At 37.0% G+C, this 20,125-nt stretch overlaps 2 protein-coding genes across 9 annotated transcripts in view; both read right to left on the bottom strand.

Moving 5' to 3' along the window:
- Positions 1–13,319, bottom strand: part of LOC127661011 (kinesin light chain 1-like) — a 293,422-nt gene extending 280,103 nt beyond the window's left edge. For all 8 annotated transcript variants that reach the window (XR_007972715.1, XM_052151540.1, XM_052151538.1 and 5 more), the window contains exon 1: positions 12,987–13,319. The gene's annotated coding sequence lies outside the window, so the exon portion shown is untranslated. The remainder of the gene's footprint in view (positions 1–12,986) is intronic.
- Positions 13,320–14,359: 1,040 nt separating this feature from the next.
- On the bottom strand, positions 14,360–20,024 carry LOC127660917 (cytochrome c oxidase assembly factor 8-like). The gene is made up of 5 exons (XM_052151398.1): positions 19,798–20,024; positions 18,140–18,337; positions 16,221–16,284; positions 15,712–15,802; positions 14,360–15,501 (listed from the first exon to the last, which is right to left on the bottom strand). The coding sequence occupies exons 1-5, from the start codon at positions 19,936–19,938 to the stop codon at positions 15,378–15,380; spliced, it is 618 nt and encodes a 205-aa protein (XP_052007358.1). The 5' UTR covers positions 19,939–20,024; the 3' UTR covers positions 14,360–15,377.
- Between the last annotated feature and the right edge of the window lie 101 nt (positions 20,025–20,125).

Here is a 20,125-nt window from a genome sequence, read left to right on the forward strand (position 1 = left end):
GTAATATTGAGGAGGACATTCTTTTCTGTCAGTCTCTGTGTCAGTGCACACAACTGGTAAGGCATTGTTTGAAGTTCTGGACAGGATATATGGGATGCAGGCATGTCATGGGATAAATGTGTTGGGATATGCACAGACGGGGCCCATTCAATGACTGGGAGGGTTAGCGGTCTTGTCACTCATGTCCAGCATTTAGCCCCTTTAGCCAAGTGGGCCCACTGTATGAATCTCTCGCATCAAAGCAAATGCCTGAGTCTCTGGAGTCAGTTTGGTGTCAGTGCAAATGGTAAATTTCATTAAAGCACAGCCATTAAATGCACGCTTGTTTTCCTTGCTTTGTTCAGGAAATGGGAGCCGAAAACGAGCAGCTCCTATTTCACACTGAGGTTTGCTGGCTCTCCAGAGGTCGGGTTTTACATCACCTCTACGAATTGAGTTCAGAGGTGTTTCTTGTTGATGCGAAATCCGACCTTGCGCGGTACCTGGATGAACCCCTGTGGTTAGCGCAGTTGTCATACCTTGTAGACATTTTCGACTGTAGAATTTCTTGAACACATCAATGCAAGGAAGAGATGCCAACATCTTGCTTCTTGGCCAATTGGATCTTTGGCGTGATCGGCTGATTAATAAAAATGTTGACATGTTTTCCAGCTTCGCTCAGGAATAAATGTCTCTCCTTTGATTAACACGGTCACTCAACATGTTGGAGGACTGAAACAACAATTCGGTTGTCATTTCAGTGAGGATTTTAGTTCATTTGCTAGGTTAGAGATCCCTTCAGTTGCCCAGGAAAAGACCTTTCAGTTGACATGGAGGAGCAGTTAGTCGAATTAAAGAGTGACACCAGATTGCGACACCTCTATAGTTCTAGCTATCTGCCTTCGTTTTGGATGAGTGTGATGACTGAATATCCTCAATTGTCTGCCACTGCCATAAAATTACTTCTTCCATTCTCCTCAACTTATCTGTGCGAAGCAGGGTTTTCAAAATTGACAGCCTTGAAAACAAAGTACCGAAATCGGCTACAGGTGGAGGATGACATCAGGCTTGCGCTATCCAACACATGATAGTGACACAATAGGGAGTGCCACATGATAGGGAAGGCTTGGGGGAGCTTTAGTTCCAAAAGGTTGAGAACCTCTGGTATAACAGGACTGGGACGCTTCACTGTTTGAAAGACTCCACTTGTCTGTTTTTGACTGTCAGTCAGCATGTTGTTCAGTGACATGCAATGATTGATTCGGCTTTGGCTTTGTTTGGAATTGTTTTTGTTTGTGGAGCAAAAAAAAAAAAAAAGAAAAAAGAAAAATTAACCATCCATTTTGAATCTAAAATTCAAGTTCCTTGAAATGTTATAGAACTGTTAAAAGCAATTTCACAATCACAATTTTGGGCCTAGTGCCTATGGCCAAATCACAGCCATGCGTGATATTCAGAACAACAGCACTCTTGCTTGTGGGATATTCCCAATTGTAAAATTGGCAATGTTTATATAGAAGCAAAATATGTTTGTTAGTCCAGCTTTTGAGTACTAAAAATTCATACACAGTTTTTTGAAAGAGTGTGACAACAACATCCTATGACCAAAGTTACTCCCTTAAATTTTTAGATTCAGAATAAGTATTAAATCCTTAAAGATGAAGTACAATGTCTTGATATTCATATAGAAAACATTCTATGTCACTATGCTTACAGGCATTACTTAAGGCTACTAAGAGTTAGAGAAGAGGACTGACTTCAATTTCCTATTCATGCAGTCATAATTTCATCCACGCAATGAAGGCAATATGAAATAAGAGTATTTATTCTCTTTCTTGTACCTTGGAACCCTGAATAAATAAGTCAAGTCACACTAAATGTTAGGTGGAGAATTTTTTTTATTTTTTTAAATCGACAAACTTTCTAACATTGCTGGACAAAAGAATGACCTAACATACACTGTGGACATTTCATGGTGAACTAGATACTACATCTCATCAAGCTCTAGAGTTTACTTGCTTTAATCCTCATGTAGCCTTTAAACACATATGTAACAGTATATATAAGGAGTATAAGAATCTATAGCATGGCTTGTATAAAGTAAACATGCTTAGCTCACTTGCAAAGCTGTAAACAATGACCATTTCACTCCACAGCTGGGTTGGAAATCAGTAAGAGCAAGGTATTAGCTCTGGTCATTAAATTAAACAGAGTTGAAAAAGATTACTTAAATGACTAGATTTGTACATAATCAGCTAGGGTGTTGCAAGGTGGTTTCTTGCTAGTCCAAGTGAAAAAAAGTCCAAAGCCTCTATGATGTTCCTGTCCCCAATTAGGAGTAAAGTCTCTTCAAAGCTATTCAGTTCACTCCAAGGCCATCTTGGCAATATACACAGGCAGCTATTTTATAAGTAGGCAATTGTCTTTGGAAGAAGCAATAGAAATAAAGATGTTTGTCTTGGCAAGCACCACTAACACTAATGACTCTGCAGATAAAACTTCACTCTAAAAAGTGTGAAAAGTTCACTCTAGGGTGCAACCAAACCAACAATGTGATACATCTCCAGGAATTTGAGAAGCTACTCACTCTTCAGTCTAACCCAGGGAGGCCAAGATGAAACAAAGCAGCTGTCTTTGTTGTTGCCAAGACACAACTCACCTGGTAAGGCAGATCACAGTTGCTAAGACAGAGGGTAAGGCACGCTTGGTGTAAGCCCACAGTGAGTAACGAAAACCAAAAGAGAAAGAAAAGAGAAACCTTTCAAATGCAATTTATCCAACTTAAGGCGAAGATGAAGAAAAAACCCATTCATTAGGAATGAACATATCCTCTGAACTATCTTATCTTCAGAGGTCTTGCTCTACTGAAAATGATAGTACAATCTCCTCCCTGCAATGCTCATGTATAGGAAAGGTGGGCCTACATGCTAGTTCTGTGCATTGGGCTTGTGTTGTATTCCTGTGAGAGGGGAAAGCCACCAGGCAGGAAGCACTAATGCATGCTGGGATTTAATAAAAACAAAACACTGATGAATTTGCTGCACAAACAGACTGTTCAAAACAGACCTATCACACAAAATCCTCAGGTCAAGCCAAGATGATATAAAATAAATTAGTATTTGCACTACTACGGATTTCCAACCCAGAGACCCTAATATAAAAATGCTATTTTTCTTCACTTTTCATAACATTCATTAGCTACTACACTTTGCTAAATTAATTTGTAAATTAACTAAATTTATCGAGAGATTTTCTGGATTCATCATGCCACTCTATTAAATATATCAGAGACAAAGTTACTGAACTTAGACAAACTCTTCAGCTGAAATAAAAAATAGAAGTCAAGAGAATTACGCACATCACGCTTTCGTATTCAGAGAATGTGCTGCAGGATCATGAATAAATTATGCAAATTGCAGTGTTACTTTTCCTTTTTTTTAACGGTTTGCTGCTTTTATTAATGCTGTTAGTTATTTGTCATGTAGCAATAATTGAAAGCTCATCCTTTTATTATATGATGTGTTTGATAATTGTCACAATCACTGTGATTTGCATGTAAAGTGTCGAGGTCCATGCGTGTCTCCTTGACATGTTTAAATCTGAATATGATCAGATTACCAACAAATTACATTTTATTTTACCTCTGACAATGATTGCACTTCATCAATCATTCAATTGACAATTGAACTACTTCATCAGGGATTTTATATGGTAATATTAGTAATTGAAGTCAAGTTAACTTAAAGATGTTGTAAGCAATTGTTTTCATGGAAAGGTATGCAAAAAATGTCCTACTCCCTTAAAGATGGGCCGCAGTCTCTGACGCTTTCTGCCTGTCAATCATTTTGTGTGTACTCATAGTGTTGTAGTTGCAGCAAATTATTGAGACTTAATGCCATTTTTATGCTATGTTGTTCATCACCAAAAGTTGTCAGTTAAAGGCACTATTTTGCTGCTGTTGTTTTTGATGAACACTTTTGTTTGGTGTCGGTCTCAATAAAGCCAATTTGGTATCTTTGGAGTGCTGGGTTTTGGAAGAGGGGCATAACTAATCCAACGGCTTAGTCTTGTGGAAGTATAACTGTATTATATCGCTAAAAGCACCTTTAAAAAGGCATTAAGCTCATTCTGTTTAACTTTCCCTCTTAAAGGGGGCCTGGGTAGCTCAGTGGTAAAAGACGCTGGCTACTAGCCCTGGGGTTCGCGATATCGAATCCCAAAGCGCGATGAGTGACTCCAGCCAGGTCTCCTAAGCAACTAAACTGGCCCGGTTGCTAGGGAGGGTAGAGTCAAATGGGGTAACCTCCTCGTGGTCAATATAATGTGGTTCGTTATCGGTGGGGCGCGAGGCGAGTTGAGAATGGATGCTGCGGTGGATGGCTTGAAGCCTCCACACGCGTCATGTCTCCGTAACAACGCGCTCAACAAGTCACGTGATAAGATGCGTGTGTTGACGTTCTCAGACAAGGACTTAAAAGCACATTGGGAATTGGGCATTCCAAATAAAAAAACAAATAAAAAAAAAAACTCTTTCCCTCTTAAATTGACATAACTGCAATGTTAAGGCAGCACGAGCACTTACACATACTTTTTAAAGTTAAAACAACAAGATTTTTTGTACAGTGCACTACTGCTCATTGTATGTCATATCCAAAATGACTGATCATGCATTTAAATATTTGATTTTGTTATTCATTCAGATTTCAAATACATGTATATCATACATTTATTTGCATTTTTTAAAGTCATTTATACTTAGTCATAAATTTCTCTGTGCCACTGTATATGGCTTAGGGTTGGGAACCGAGAACCGGTTCTTGTTCAGAACCCGTTACATTTTAAAAAGAATACTGGAAAAGTTTGCTTTTCCGACTAAAAATTAAATAAGAACTGTCATAGTCAGACAAGCCTGAAGTACAAAACACAGTCTAAACTGGCTCTGGAACTGTTCCTGTGTTTATTTAAATGTTGTATTTCAAACCTGTTAGACTTCAATCAGGCAGTGCAGTTACTAAATGGTTGTTGATATGACAATGTGCAAATAAAGATAAATATGGATTTTGCTGTAATCAGTGGAATAAAATAATATAAATGTTATCACATTTCTTGTTTGTTTAGAATTATGATTTAATATATGGTTAGGATCAATTATTGTATTGTATTTATGCCTCTAAAAAGTATGCAAACATCTGCTCATCTTCATGTGCATTTCCCCATGTTATCTTTGTTTTTTCAGTTCGTTTTAAAAGCACATCACCATCATTATTATGGAGAATAGCACCCAGAGAAAGAAGAGTCTCGGGTTACTTGGCCATTTTTAATGTAAACACTCACAATTTGCTCACAATTTCCCAGTATAGTTGGCACTATGTGGCATCTGCCATGTAGTGATTGAGCTATTGTAGAAGAACCTCTCTTGCCATTGTGCTGACACTCATGTTATTACTGTAGCAACCCAATGTAGATATTCCAGATATTGAATGACTATGTTGTGTGAACAAAATGGGTCTGAATTCATCACAGAGTGGACAGAAAGTCTTAAAGATCAGAATGCACAAAGGCTAAAATTATGAGATCATATAAGGACAGCCAATGCACTACTCAAGCCTTAGTGATTAAGTCTCTGTGAAAGATAAAAGAAGATAAAACAAATTACTATAAAACACTGCAGGCATTTGATGTGATCTGTATATACCTGTACAAACCTGAGTTTGTACTGCTTGCAGCTGAACCCCAATTATGAGTAAATAACAAATGATAATGATCAATCTTTTATAACTCAATGTGGATATGGTGAGAGAGATGCAATAATGAAGAAGCTGTGGTTTTACAAGCAGAGAGTGAGCAGGTTGGGTAAGAGGCTCATTACTCAGAGCCGTTTAGCCAATAGCTCTACTATAGCATGACTCACGACCCTGCCATCAGGAAATACTCTCCTGTTAGCTCAGGAGGAGGGGAGTTAAATTTCTAAAGCCAGTAACCATAACAACATCCATACTGTGGAGTCACAGGAAGGGATATTGCTGACATTACAGGAAGGCCATAGAGAAGGGGAAAAAATTGGGGCAGAGATTAAAAGTGGAGTCTTGTTAACACTCTTCCACATCTCAGACTGGTGTCTGTGTCTTCAGCTCCTTTTTTGGCTGTGGAGCAGAGTTTGCCATGAGAAATCGCTGTGTTGTGCTTCATTTAAATGAGCTCTGCAAAAGGCCTCTGATTGCTCTGACACTTCAGTCTAAAACGTTTAGCTTCAGAGACGCCACCATCACTGGTTTCTCAAACATTGTTGGTAAATGTTACAATACTCTGTCTTTCTCAAACTTTGCTCTCTTCCTCTGTTATTTTGGGGAAGCATCTTGATGGATATATTTTAAGTACCAGCTGTGCACGAATAGAAGAAGAGAAACAAGTAGTCTTAGCAGAAACAATGATGATGTTATGATACTAGACTTTAATGGACAGCACAAACTGGAAAATCATGTGTAGACTGAAAACATTATTTTCTTCTCAAGCTTTTGCACACAGTTTTTCAAAGTAAATATTAATGGTATAAAATATATATTTTTTAAGCATATTATGTATAATAAAGTACAATCTACTTTAATTCGCTGATGAAACATTGAAACATTTCAGTAGACAAAAAACTCCAGACAACGAGAGTTGTTGAAAATTAGATTTTTGATAGCTTTATACAGTGCATCATTGAGAGACGGTAAGTTTATCCCTCACAGGCACCGAATGAAGCCTCGTTTTCAATCCCCTCAAAAATCTAAGATGGCACTACTGTGAATAAAGTCTATGTAGTGTAAAAGACATCACCACCTTGCATAACTAGCAATAGAATCATGATACAGAGCTGTGCATGCAGACCTCAACACTTGGTGCACAAAACACGATGATGACAACAACCAAAAGGTAAAAAAATTGTTATCACGAATGGGTAATTCTGAGTAGAAAATTCACTTCAGACATCACAAATAAGAAGTTTCCAAATGTAACAACAAAATCAACACTAAAAATGTATGTAAAATATTCTTGCAAACAGTTAAACCATGCAAGCTCATGAATTTTTAAGACGGTGCATGCTGGGAACACCACCTTCGAAACGTTGAGTGAAGTTTACTTTATCTGTGAAATTTACTAAAATTAGAGAATAAATATGAAGAGATTTTCTACTTTAGGACTAAATTGATGCAATTTAAAGATAAACAATCATAAATAATATTTACTTTCAAGCTAGAGCATTAATTTTTACATGTTTGAATGGAGTATAATTGTAGAATGTACTCAGTAATTCCAAGTTCACGCTTAAACCATCTTAAAATTACTTAATCTTTTCCTCAATTTTTACTTCACCCTCAAGGTACTGTCCAAAACAGACATGCAATATATTGCGAATATATAAAAAATATATTCATGATACAGTATATCTTGTTGGGATGTCAACTAGTCGACACTGGTATAAATAAAATTACATATTTTAGGGCCTATAGCACAACACTTTGAAATATATATATATTTGTAAACAAACGTAAAGAATAAACACATACCTCTTGGAGAGCAGAGATCATTGCCGATAGGATGGTTTGGTTATTTTCCAGATTAATTGCTCATATGTTCACTCTGTGACTTTTTTGACTCTTTATTTTGACAGTGTCTGAATTCCTTCCCCAGCAAATTATTCTAGAGAAAAAGTGCATAGCCCTAATGATTTGACAAGTGCTGTTTCTGCTATCCTTTACACAAAAATAAGCCTTAAAATCTCAAATAGCCACAAAGCAATATTTTTTATAACTTATTTTCTGTGTTTCCGTCAGGCATGCACATTATTCAGCAAGGCCACGCTCCAGTGACCAGCAATGCTTTGCGTTATGAATAAATTATGCAGATTAGTGAGTAGTGCATAGCTTTACTTCTTGCCAATTTTATAAATACTGCTGTTATTGTATTTGTTGTAACTTTTGGTTATTTGTGTTTTTGTTATTATTCAGATCTAATTTTACGTTATTTGTAGTTTTCACCGTCATTGTGAATTGTATGTTAAATGATAAGGTCTGCGTGTTTTGTATGCTCTCCTGAGTGTGTGCATGCAATAGAAACCATTGGACTACTGAGAATTTCAAAATAAAAAAAGTCAACTATGATTCTTAACCCTAATGACTTGTTCATTTACATTTCATGTGTTGCACCAAAAGAGACTGTATCACTTTATAAGATATTCATTTAAACACTGGAGTCATATGGATTACGTTAATGCTGATTGTCCGTGCTTTAGAGCATTGAAAATGATGTTACTATCCACATCCATTATAAGGACATCCTGAGCTGAGATATTTTTCTTCAAATGTTATCTGCTGAAGAAAGGAATTTATATACATCTGGGAAGGCATGAGGGTGAGTAAATTATGAGAGAATTTTTATTTTTGTGTGAACTATCCCTTTAAAAAGGCTATTTTCAATGAGGTGCAGACTACTTAACCAGTTAAACTATCTTTTGTTCTGTGTGCACGTCACGTTTAGAATACAATATGTTTATTGTAGGCTACATCACAGGCATATTCTATCCTATAGCTAATTTTTTATTTTATTTTTTTACACCATAACTGTTACTGGTTAATGTTCTTTACAGAAAAGCTGTCATATTAGACCAATGGCTATTGCACAACTCCACGTTGTGAAATACGCGCATTTTTTCTCTCTCGTAGATTTGGCTTGGCCAACCTGTTAATTACTTTCAAAAATGGCCTGACTGTTTTAATATGTTAAGTAACTTTTATTTAGTGAATTCGGTTTAGAACAGACTATTAGGGTTGACTATTGGTCCAGCACTATTCATTCAATTGTTTTCAATAAATATGTCTGTTAAATATTCGCGTCATGTTTTATATTTAATGTACATATCATAATGCAAGACATTTTTACTGTTTTCTGAATGTTGGTTTCTTTTTAGACTATAGCCGTGGCCAAAAGTATTGGCAGTGAAATACATTTTGTGTTTCGCAAACTTTTCTGCTTCAGATGTTGTGGTGTTGATTCACATTGTTTCTAGATTATTGTGCAGAGTGATCAGATGCATTTTAAATAATTGCAAAGAGCTTAATTAGCCAAAAAAATTTACTTAATCATAAAAACCTAAATTTCACAGTTTTTTTGCCCTGGCGCCAAATGACCAGCTAACATCATTTCACTAATCATATTAGTAGCACCTGGGAAAGTGTGAATGAGTTCTAGTCATGTGAAATCACTCAATCATTCTGATTGGACTAGAAGAGCAGACTGATTTCTATAAAAGGAGGAAAGAATTGCTTCCAATCATTGTGTTCTTGTTTCGCAATGGCTACCTCTAAAGAAAGATGTGCAGCCATCATCGCTTTGCATCAAAATGGCCTCACATGCAAGGAAATTGCTGCAAAGAATATTGCACATGAAAGAACCATTTACCGGATCACCAAGAACTTCAAGGAGAGAGGTTCAACTGCAGTGAAGAAGGCTTCAGGACATCCCAGAGTCTCCTCCTGGGGAGCCAGCTACGGAATCGTGTCACCACCAGTGCAGAGCTTGCTCAATATTGGTAGCAGGTTGGTGTGAGTGCATCTGCACAGTGAGGCGAAGACTTTTGGACAATGGCCTGGTGTCAAGAAGGGCAGAAAAGAAGCCACTTCTCTCCAAGAAAAATATCAAGGACAGACTGAAATTCTGTAGGAAATACAAGGATTGGACAGCAGAAGACTGGTGCAAAGATATTTTCTCTGATGAAGCCCCCTTCCAACTGTTTGGGACATCTGGAAAATCGATAGTCCAGAGAAGAAAAGGTGAATCCTACCATGAGTCGTGTCAACAGTGAAGCATCCTGAGACCATCCATATGTGGGGTTGCTTTTCATCCAAGGGAGTGGGCTCTCTCACAATTCTGCCCAAAATCACTGCCATGAATGAAGAATGGTATCAAAACGTCCTGCAAGAGCAATTTCTCCCAACGATCCAGGAGTAATTTGATGATGATCTGTGCATTTTCCAGCATGATGGAGCACCATGTCACAAGACAAGAGTGATAATGAAGTGGCTCGGAGATCATTACATTGAAATTTTGGATCCGTGGCCAGACAACTCCCCGGATCTTAATCCAAGAGAACCTGTGGTCAATCCTCAAAAGGCGAGTAGACAAGCAGAAGCCCACAAATTGTGATCAACTCTGATCACTAATAAGGCAAGAATGGATCGCCATCAGTCAGGATTTGGCCCAGAAGCTGATATCCAGCATGCCAGAGCGAATTGCAGAGGTTATGAAGAACAAGGGTCAACACTGTAAATATTGACTCTTTCCATATATTGAATGATTTTGCCAATAAAAGCCTTTAAAACTCATGAAATGCTTATCATTGTTTTCCAGTATACCATAGAAACATGTGAAAAAATGATCTACAAATACTGAAGCAGCAAACTTTGCAAAACACAAACTTTGTCACTGCCAATACTTTTGACCATGGCTGTAGTCGACTTCAAAATGTTCGTTTAAACGTTAGTGAAATTAGTCGTTCCGCACATCTCTTATATCTTGTGGTATTGTCATACAGTACAACCATGGTGCCACATAGTAAGAGACAGAAATATCAGACAGACTGATTAATTGGCTGATATTTCGAGATTATCGGCAGATAACCATGTTTGCTTGGCTGATTTAAAGAAGTGTTTATTCATCTTCTGTTAGTTTCAAAATTTACAAATGCCTTGTCAGTGGACAACAAACAATTTCAGGTTTTTGTAGTAAATTTCAAGTAAATATTGTAAAAAGCAAAGAACACTTATTTTACAGCAATTTTGAGTCCATCTCATTTGTTGTCATCACACTTTGTTTTTCATTTTAGCACCATTATATTTGCCATCAGCCACCCTGCTAGGGATGGGAATCGTAAGGATTAGCAATTGAAGAAGAAATGTTGAAAAATAAATAATTTAATATATATTTTTTGTTGTTGCATTTACTACCTCAGCAGTCTGCTGCCAAATGATGAGATAATTTCATATTTCAAAAGAGCAGATATTATAAATCGAAGATAAATTTAATACAATTCTTGCAAAAGCTATGTTTACACAGACTTTTTATGCCCTTCAGTTATTTTTTTAAAGGCTAAATGCAACCCCATAATTGGTCCTACTTTATCTATTTATTAATTAAAAAATTTGCTAACACATTTCATTCATTCTTTTATTTTCTTTCATTTATCTTCACTAAAAAGAACTAGGGATGTGCACGAGTAGTCGAATATTCGTTCTGCAATAATTATTGGATAGTAAAAATACTATTCATGAGAAATGGAACCAGTTCCAAATAAGAACTGATTCTTGGTTTCCAAACCTACACCCTGCTCTCTAGATAAAACACTTTTTAAGGTCACCTACATACCCCATATAACAAGACACATATAACAAGTTGCATGCCACAGCTGAATTCAGAGTAATGTGTTCAGTATATTATAACAGAGGAAAAGCGTACGTTTATTAAAACACGTTTGCTGCAGTGCGAGTGCATGCAACATCTATAAATTCAGCTTGTGTTCCTGTGTGGGGCCAAATTTATAACTGTCCCATTGATTCCCCTGGAGGAGAACCAGTCACCTTCTAATTGAGAGGCCACTGCAGTGGAGCCCGAGCTCGCAGCTGGCCACACATTCAAACACTTGCTACTAGGAAACTGCATCTTCTACACCAAAAACAAATGCTTTCACTGAGCAAAGGCATGTATGTCAATTGAGCAAGTTATTGGAATACTAATTCAAAAAAGCTGACAAGATTCACAAAAGTATGACAAGCAGACTGTATCAAGCAAGTATACCAACATTCTTAGATGGAATGTAGCCTGCACACATACCTATAATAATCTTCAGACATATATGCAATTGTTGGTAATGTACATATCTGGGTTACAGGTGGATATCTAAAGGCTAGTGATGAGAGAGTGATTACAAGTTGGATAACAACAATTAAAACATTCTTCGCAACACCCAGTTTGATACTTATCACTTAACTGGTCTGACAAGATCCCATATATAGTCCCCATCTGTGACCAGTGGAACAAGATCAATTATTCTTTATTAGAAAAATAAGGAGAATAGAACAGAGAAAACTTTAATGTATACAGCTCACTGTTGCAGTGCGGATTTAAAACTGATCTTCCATTGATTTAATAGTGAGCTAACAATGATTTGGTAATATAGAAGGCTAGCTGATGCAGTGACTGAACACTAATCTATTACAGAGTTTATACTTTTCTAAAAGCGATCTGTCACCGATGAATAATTTTATACTGATCTATTACTGAATTAAATGGATAGTTCACCCAAAATGAAAATTCTGTCCTCATTTACCCGTCCTCATATTGTTCCAAATCAATATGACTTTCTTATGAGGAACACAAATGGAGATGCAGGCATAATATTCAGATTCAATCACCATTCACTGTCATAGTCTGGGAAGAAATTATGATGCAATGAAAGTGAATGGTCACTGAGGATGTCGGTCCACTGAATGTCAAACAGGTTTGAAACAACATAAAGTTGAGTAAATAAAAACAGAATTCTTTCTCTTTTTTGGGAGGGTGAACTATCCCTTTAATCGTGATCTATCACTGATGTTAAGGATGATTTAGGATAATGGACAGCTCAATGATGCATTGACTTACACTGATCCAACAATGATTTTCTGGATGTTTAGGGTTGTATCATGGACAGCTCTCTGGTGCAGTGACTATATACCGATCTGCTGTATGTCATGGCCTGGCTGTGCTTTTGCCTGCCCTCAGTCCCTCTGTCTGACTTAACATCCCACACGTGATTCTCAACATCAAACCTCTGAGCATCCATCAGCCCCATTTAGCAGAGCTAACAGAGAGAGACTGCGATGTTAGTCTCGTTTAAAGGCGATGTAAACACTGTCATTTGACAGGTACATTGACACTCCCAGTGCGCTAAGCGTGTTAGTTAGCGCGTTAGCATAATGAACAAGCCTTACCGTTCTGCGGAACATCCAGGTCACACTCTACCGTAACAAGGTTTGTTTCTCCGTGTCCCACCACGAAACCCGAAGTCAATATAATGTTCCGCGGACTTATTGCGAGGATTTTAGGCTGGAATCGGGCAGCCGGGCCGGTTGTGTGTGAGTGCGTCCTTTCTCCGGTCTCCTCGCCGGAAGTTCCTGCCACTGACAGCAGGAGAGCAAATCAAAGCGCAATGCAGAAACAACAGATGAATAGTCACATTATCACTATTGCAGGACGACAGTTTGCCAAAACACTCGGATCTCAGCGCAAACGCATCTGAAAATGGCGTTGTCTCTCCCGGCAGGTTCACTCCTCCTCATGATGTCATCCGAGGATTACAGGGGATAGATATTGTTTTATTTACACTTAAAGATTTTGGAAAGAATTATCAGACTGTTTCTTGACCATTGTCATGCCGTTTATATTAGCTATATTAGTTGGTCGTTTTAGTTCATTTGACTTTGAACCTTATTCAAATAGAAATCGAGCTCTTCTATGTTATGTACTAGAGTTGTATATTATTGAAGATTATGAATTGGAAGTGCAGTCTTTTATGTAATTAATATCTTATCATATATTTATTATATACATTTGGAATGCCCAACTCACTGTGTCCCAATGGTGGCGGAGTTGCCTCCACATCTGAGACCGTCAATCCGCACATTTTATCATGTGGCTTGTTGAGCTCATAACCACGGAGACGTGGGGCGTGTGGAGACTTCAAGCTATTCTCTGCATTCACCCACAACTCACCACGCACCCCACCGATAGATCAAGAAACACAGAGACCACAAGCAGGTTACCCCATGTGACTCTACCTACCCTAGCAACTGGGCCAATTTGGTTGCTTAGGAGAAGCACCCCCCTTTTTATTTTTTATTATTGTATCTTAAAGGAACGGTGTAGGTTCAAAACCATTTAAGATCAATTAACTGCATTGAATGGGGCCAGTCCATAAACCTTATATACACACACACCATTTAAAAGAATATGAACAATATGTAAACAAGATTGTAGAGAGATAAGATCAAGGATTATCAGCATTACAGCAATTTAACAGAGTATAGTGTTTATAATCGGTTTATGACATAACCAGTGTTGTCATCATAACAATGAAGTTTGGATAAAACTTTACACAGATGTGATTAGCAAGAGATTTTATTACACTAAAATCATGTTATGTACTGTATACATAATGTATACATCTTGTGGCTCTACTTTTGAAACAGTGTGGCTTTTAACATTGATCGACTGGCCCATTTACTTCTATTGTAAGTGCTTTAAGATGGATGCCTTTGGTGTGAATGTACAATTTAAATAAAACAAATCTGCAAAATATACCTGTATTAAATTTATTTGACAGTGATTCATACAAAGTAATACACATTACATCTACACACAAGAAAATACATAATTTATTGCTTAAAAATAATAATAATTTTCTCTCTTGCTTGTTTTCCCATCAAACATCGTGCTTTTACTATAAAAGGCATCAGGGTTTTTAATGTAAAAATAAATGTTATATGTCTGAAGGTCACGGTTGTAATAGGATTACCTAAGAGTGATCTATAGCTTTCTATATACATCTTGTGGACTTATAAGACTGCTTATACCACAAGAGAGCATCTTTCCTCTCCAAATCTGTAACATGTCCACAATATAAAGAATAATTACTTCACTGCACTGAAACAGGAAAATATATTCTGATGACATGTATTGCCCTCCAATATTAAAGGGTAACTAAACACCTGCTCAGAGTCTGACTCCACCCACTAGAAATATTTGAAAATGCAGGAAAAGTGGGCAGACCCCGGCGGGGATAGAGGGAACGAACCGAGTGCGGGGCTGAGCGGGGGGTTCACCTGAGACTCGTAGTGACGGATTAATTGACAGCTGCTGTCAGACTCTATGTTATTATTATTCCTCACACGGTCACAAGACGACATATACATGAATCTGGCGTGGTGAGCTGGAACCTGCTTACATCAGCTGTCACCGCTTACGTCACAAAGTACCGCAACAGCCAATAGGAAAATTCAACTGCAGTAGCCACCATTCAACCTGAAGAGGGCAGCACTCAGACGTTTTTACACCATATATTGTAGAATTAAAACACTTTATACACAAATGTCAAAAAAATTACTTGAATCAATGACCAGTACTAATAAAGCCCCATGCTTACAGATCATTAACTAAAAAAAGTTGGTTTAGGGTTTAGTTACCCTTTAACACCCTAAAAGATGAGCATCTTCACTGTACTGATCTCATAACAATTCCAGGTTTTGATGCAATGATCTCACCTTCAGTGTTTAATGTAAACATACAACAGAGAGGGGCAGTGATTGATTGTCATTATTTGAGTTTCATGTAGATTTGCCTTTCTCCCGGCTAGTTCTTCTCCCCTGTCCAGTCAGCATCCTCCATGTTTTGTGTAGAGCTACTTCAGCCATTAGAAGTGTAATGGTGAAATTATGTCTATACCATTCCCTGAAAATAAAAAAGTTTTTGGAAGAAATGAATGGCATTGCAATAACAATATAAAAAAATTAAAAATAAATCACTAAATAGTTTATACAAAAGGCTCCCTGGATTTACAGGTGCTGCAATTATGTGTAAATCCTATGTTTAAAAGGATGTTCGCAGCTGTAGTGTGAAATCCACAACTGTTAAATCCACAACAATGTATCTGAATCTCACCTGTTATAACTGGCATGCCTTTTCACATTTTTATCCAAAAAGTGTTTGTAGAAGACCGCCATTTCCTCACTGCTTAATTTCCTTTTCCTTCCTGAAAGAGACATAAATGACATACATAAGCACATCAGTTAATGTTATAAATTAAGTACCCGTTCTTCGAGGTCCAAACTCTCAGTGATCATTTTAAATCCCAGGGCACTTCTAGTGAAGAGTAGGGGAGTAACTCTGGCCAAATTCCCCCCATTGGCCCTTATCAATCATGGCTTCCTAATAATCTCCATCCATGAATTGGCTCTATAACTCTACTTTCTCCTCTCCACCAACAGCTAGTGTGTGGTGGGTACACTGCCGTCACATCATCCAGGTGGATGTTGCACACTAATGGTGGTTGAGGAGAGTTTTCCATTTCCTATGTAAAGCGCATTGAGTGCAGTGTTAGAAAAGTGCTATTTAAGTGTAAAGTTTGTTCATTCATTAATTCAGGTAGTGCCAGCATTTAGACAGCTCACCTTGTTCATCTCTCTCAGAAAACCCTTTCGCCTTCAGTTGAGACTGAACATATTCTTCTTTTTCCTATGAAAATGGATCAATATAAGAAAATCTTGTTTAAAAACATGTTGCAATGCATATACATGGACCTCAGAATATCATGCAAGATCTAAAACACAATCCTGCCCCCTAATGGTGATTATGGTGAACTTGATGCAATGTGTTTCTACAATCTAAAAAGAAAAGACTCCATCCACAATATTCTCAAATATCAGTATTTCGCAAGGTGGGCGGAATGTCCGGTTGGCTAGCAGATGTGCGATTGGTTGGCGTTTTGTGTGTAACCACTTGCTTGCTTTTTAAATGTTGTAAGATGTCTTTAAAATTTCCTGGACAAAGTATGAAGTTACTGGTTATCCTAATAAGCAAGCAAAAAGTTTAGTCTAAAACAGCTATGTTATGGTCACACCACTCGCAAAGCACAACGCTCCAGTCCCAGATGCTGCTTCTTCCATCGGCTGCCTACAGAAGGATGGACTTAGGAACATCTGCTTGAAAAGGCTTGGAATAATTTGCTTGTGTGCTCTTTTCACTTTATTAGCAAGAAGTCAACATCAGGGATTTATTATATTATCCACAATCACGGTCCGCCTACCATAGATGTCCAGAAACGGAGCACAATTAGTTACATAAACGATAGCATTATTGTGCTAACAGGTGTGTGTACATGTGCTGAAAGTTCATTAGATATTTTGAGAGTTTGTTCATTTCTATTCAGCGTTGGCCTTTGTAAATGCTTCACGTGTTTTGAAATGGCATTATTACGGAGTCTTTGAATAGTGATTATTTTTTCTACTGTTTTCATGCTGTGATGAACAATGGATCAATTCTACAATGAAACTCCATCATTATTAATGAGACATGTACCGTAATGATATGTTTTATCACATTTGAAATTTACTGTATTCTGATCTTTCCTGACTGCAATTCCCTTTCTTTTGAGTGTCTTTGTAGAATGTGCATGTCTTCACTTAGGGGGAAAAGGTGATTTGGAAAACAGTGTGGACATTAATTCAGTAATCCAGTGCTTTTAATAATACATTATGTATTATATTTGCTTTACAGAGATCATTTCACTTTTGTGTTCAATGTTTATAATGTATATCCAAATAATATGTTTATTTGTATTGCATACAGTTATTTTTGTACGGTACAGTTTATTGTGTGGCAGCTAATACATCGTTATTTCCTAAACAAGAAAAAGTAATTCAATCTATCAAAAGGATCAGTTGTTCAGTCCACACTAACACATTTCATGTAGGTTATAGCATTTGGATAAGGAGATTAAGTATGTAAACTAATAATTATAAAGCTAGATTGAACTTACTACACATTCATTTCCTGTAAAACAATTGTATTTTATCCAAAAAATGTCAGCATGACAGTGTCATCGCCTGAGTCCTGTAATACACGAGCAGCCTGCTGTCTGGACCTCCCCTGTATCTGTAGTAAGTACATAATCTCAGTACAACAAACTCTTCAGGTTCTGACTAGACTCAATATATGCTTTAAAATAACCATAATTATCTACAGTTCTCAAAACATGTCCAACTTTACAGCTGTGAAGGCACTAATAGGCTCCATAGCTTTTCAGGTTAGTCTGCTCAGGTTCCTCCATCGATGAATAAATACTCAACAAAATAACTAAAATGCTTCTATTTGTGATATTTGGCCATCATACTGAAATCCATAATTACTAACAAATAGGTGAGGAAGAACAATATTCCCTCCCTATAATTCTGTGATCTTAAGTAATTTTTAATGCTGCATTAGTACATAACATAATGATTGTTTACGCTTAACCGGAAGTTCCGCCCACAAAATGTCATTTAACTCAGCAATATTGTGGATGGTTGCACCACACATTTGTGATTCACACCTTACTGAACGTGATGTTCTGATTGGTCCAGAACTTATGATTCCAGTCTTCAGTCTCTTGTCTCAGATGTCTCAACTTTCTTTCCAGTGGTGTCTCATTCTCTGGGATGTGATATATGATTGGCCTGAGGTTTGAGAGTCTGTCTGGTGGACCGATCCAGTCATATTTTGATAACGCAGCTGGACTGAATCCAGACCTCTACATATATATGTATAAAAAAAGACTGTACATTAGCACAAGGCAGTATTGCAAATTTAAAACATCATTATTAATCTGGTTAGAACTAAAACGTACACCACTTTCTTTTACAAACAATATGCTCCTCATTCAGGCTCTCACGTTACCTGTGAAATTAATTACTTTGGATAACAAATGACAATTCAACAAGAACCCTCAATTAAGAGCACGCAATGCAATTTCAGCTTCAGGTACAAAGTGTCAAAACATGGACAGACTTTTATATTAACAACACATTCAGACAACTTGGCGAATAACACTATTTTATATATACTTTGCCTTCACAATAGGAACATTTGAAAAATAAATTATGCTAAAATGTTATGTAATTAAACCAAGGATGTAACCACATATTCAGGATTCGGGGAGGGACCAAATGTAATAATTTAATAATTAACCATGGAAAAAACCCATATCAGTAGATACATTTTATGAATATTGGGGGGACATGTCAAGTTTGCATGCACTTAAGAAAATGGTTTATTACAAAATGTTGTGGAAAGCAGAGTTCTGAAACGTCATGTATTCATAATCTATTACCTAAACACCGTTTAAGGGATTAAGAGAATGTGGTTAATCATATCCAGGTTTCTCCTGGAGAACACGGCTAACACGGTCATGTAAACACATAAGCAATGTTCTTAAAGGTTTCTGAAAAGTGTGCATGTGCGTGGACAAACCGGATAATAAATGTCATAGGATGGAGCCCAACAACATGTCAAAAAAGCGGAAAAGAATATATATGTATATGTAAACGTAGTCAATGTCTATGGTGGTTACAGCTCTGAATTAATATGTTAATAAATGTAATAAATGTGTGAGAAATAGGAAAAAATACAACTTTAGTCTGCAGTTGAGTGATTTCTAATTTTGTCTTATAGGAATGTTCTGGGTTCAATACAAGTTAAGCTCAATCGGCTGCATTTGTGGCATACTGTTGATAATCACAAAAATTACCTTTTCTTTAAAACAAGTACAAATCTAAGTTACAGTGAGGCATTTACAATGGAAGTGAATTGGGCTAATTGTTGAAGGGTTTAAAGGCAGAAATTTGAATTAATGTATTATTTGAGCTGTAAAGTTGTTTAAATCGTCATTTTTACAGTCATTTTAGGGTTTTAGGGGTTTTTGACATCAAATCATCATGGACACAAAGTTGTAAAATTGGAAATAACTTTACACAGGTAAAGTAAGTGATTAGGAGGGGCAAGTTTAAATTATTTTTTGTGGTAATCAACATTATGCCACAAATGTTGACGATTGAGCTCAACTTGTATTGAAACCGTAATGTTCCTTTAATATTGTGTTTCCAAATGTATTGCAGATCATAATTTGTTGATGCAGTGTTGCTACATACTCTGACATGATGTCGATGAAAAGTTACAGTTTATTATTTGACATAAAGGCAATAAAATACAAACCTGTGCTCGTCTGTCATGTTGTGGTGGTTGGCTTGTGTTTTGTCGATGACCTCGACAAGGGCTCCTTAATGGCAGAGTAACATATGTGTAACACGGACACAAGGACCTAAAAAATAAGCAACCTACTGTTTTTACATTCATCTTCAATTATGAAGTCACTGACCTAAGCAAAAACAAGTGCGATTTATTTTATGATGACACCATGAAGTTTCATGACAATCTTTACACAGTGGGTAACAGAGATAGTTTTCAAAGTAAAAGTCGTTTACACGTTTAATCTGTTAGATATACATATACACACACATACAGTACATATAAGGAAAACTTT

This window comes from Xyrauchen texanus, chromosome 20, assembly GCF_025860055.1.
Source record: "Xyrauchen texanus isolate HMW12.3.18 chromosome 20, RBS_HiC_50CHRs, whole genome shotgun sequence".
In the NCBI taxonomy this organism is placed as follows: domain Eukaryota; kingdom Metazoa; phylum Chordata; class Actinopteri; order Cypriniformes; family Catostomidae; genus Xyrauchen; species Xyrauchen texanus.

What these genes read in the sequence shown, in the direction of transcription:
- LOC127660917 (XM_052151398.1), bottom strand. Translation starts at nt 19,938, where the DNA reads ATGAATGTAAAAACAGTAGGTTGCTTATTTTTTAGGTCCTTGTGTCCG. An exon ending in AACATGACAGACGAGCACAG is followed by an intron (nt 18,338 to 19,797) that starts GTTTGTATTTTA and finishes ATATATATGTAG; the next exon opens with AGGTCTGGATTCAGTCCAGC. An exon ending in TTCTGAGAGAGATGAACAAG is followed by an intron (nt 15,803 to 16,220) that starts GTGAGCTGTCTA and finishes TGTCTCTTTCAG; the next exon opens with GAAGGAAAAGGAAATTAAGC.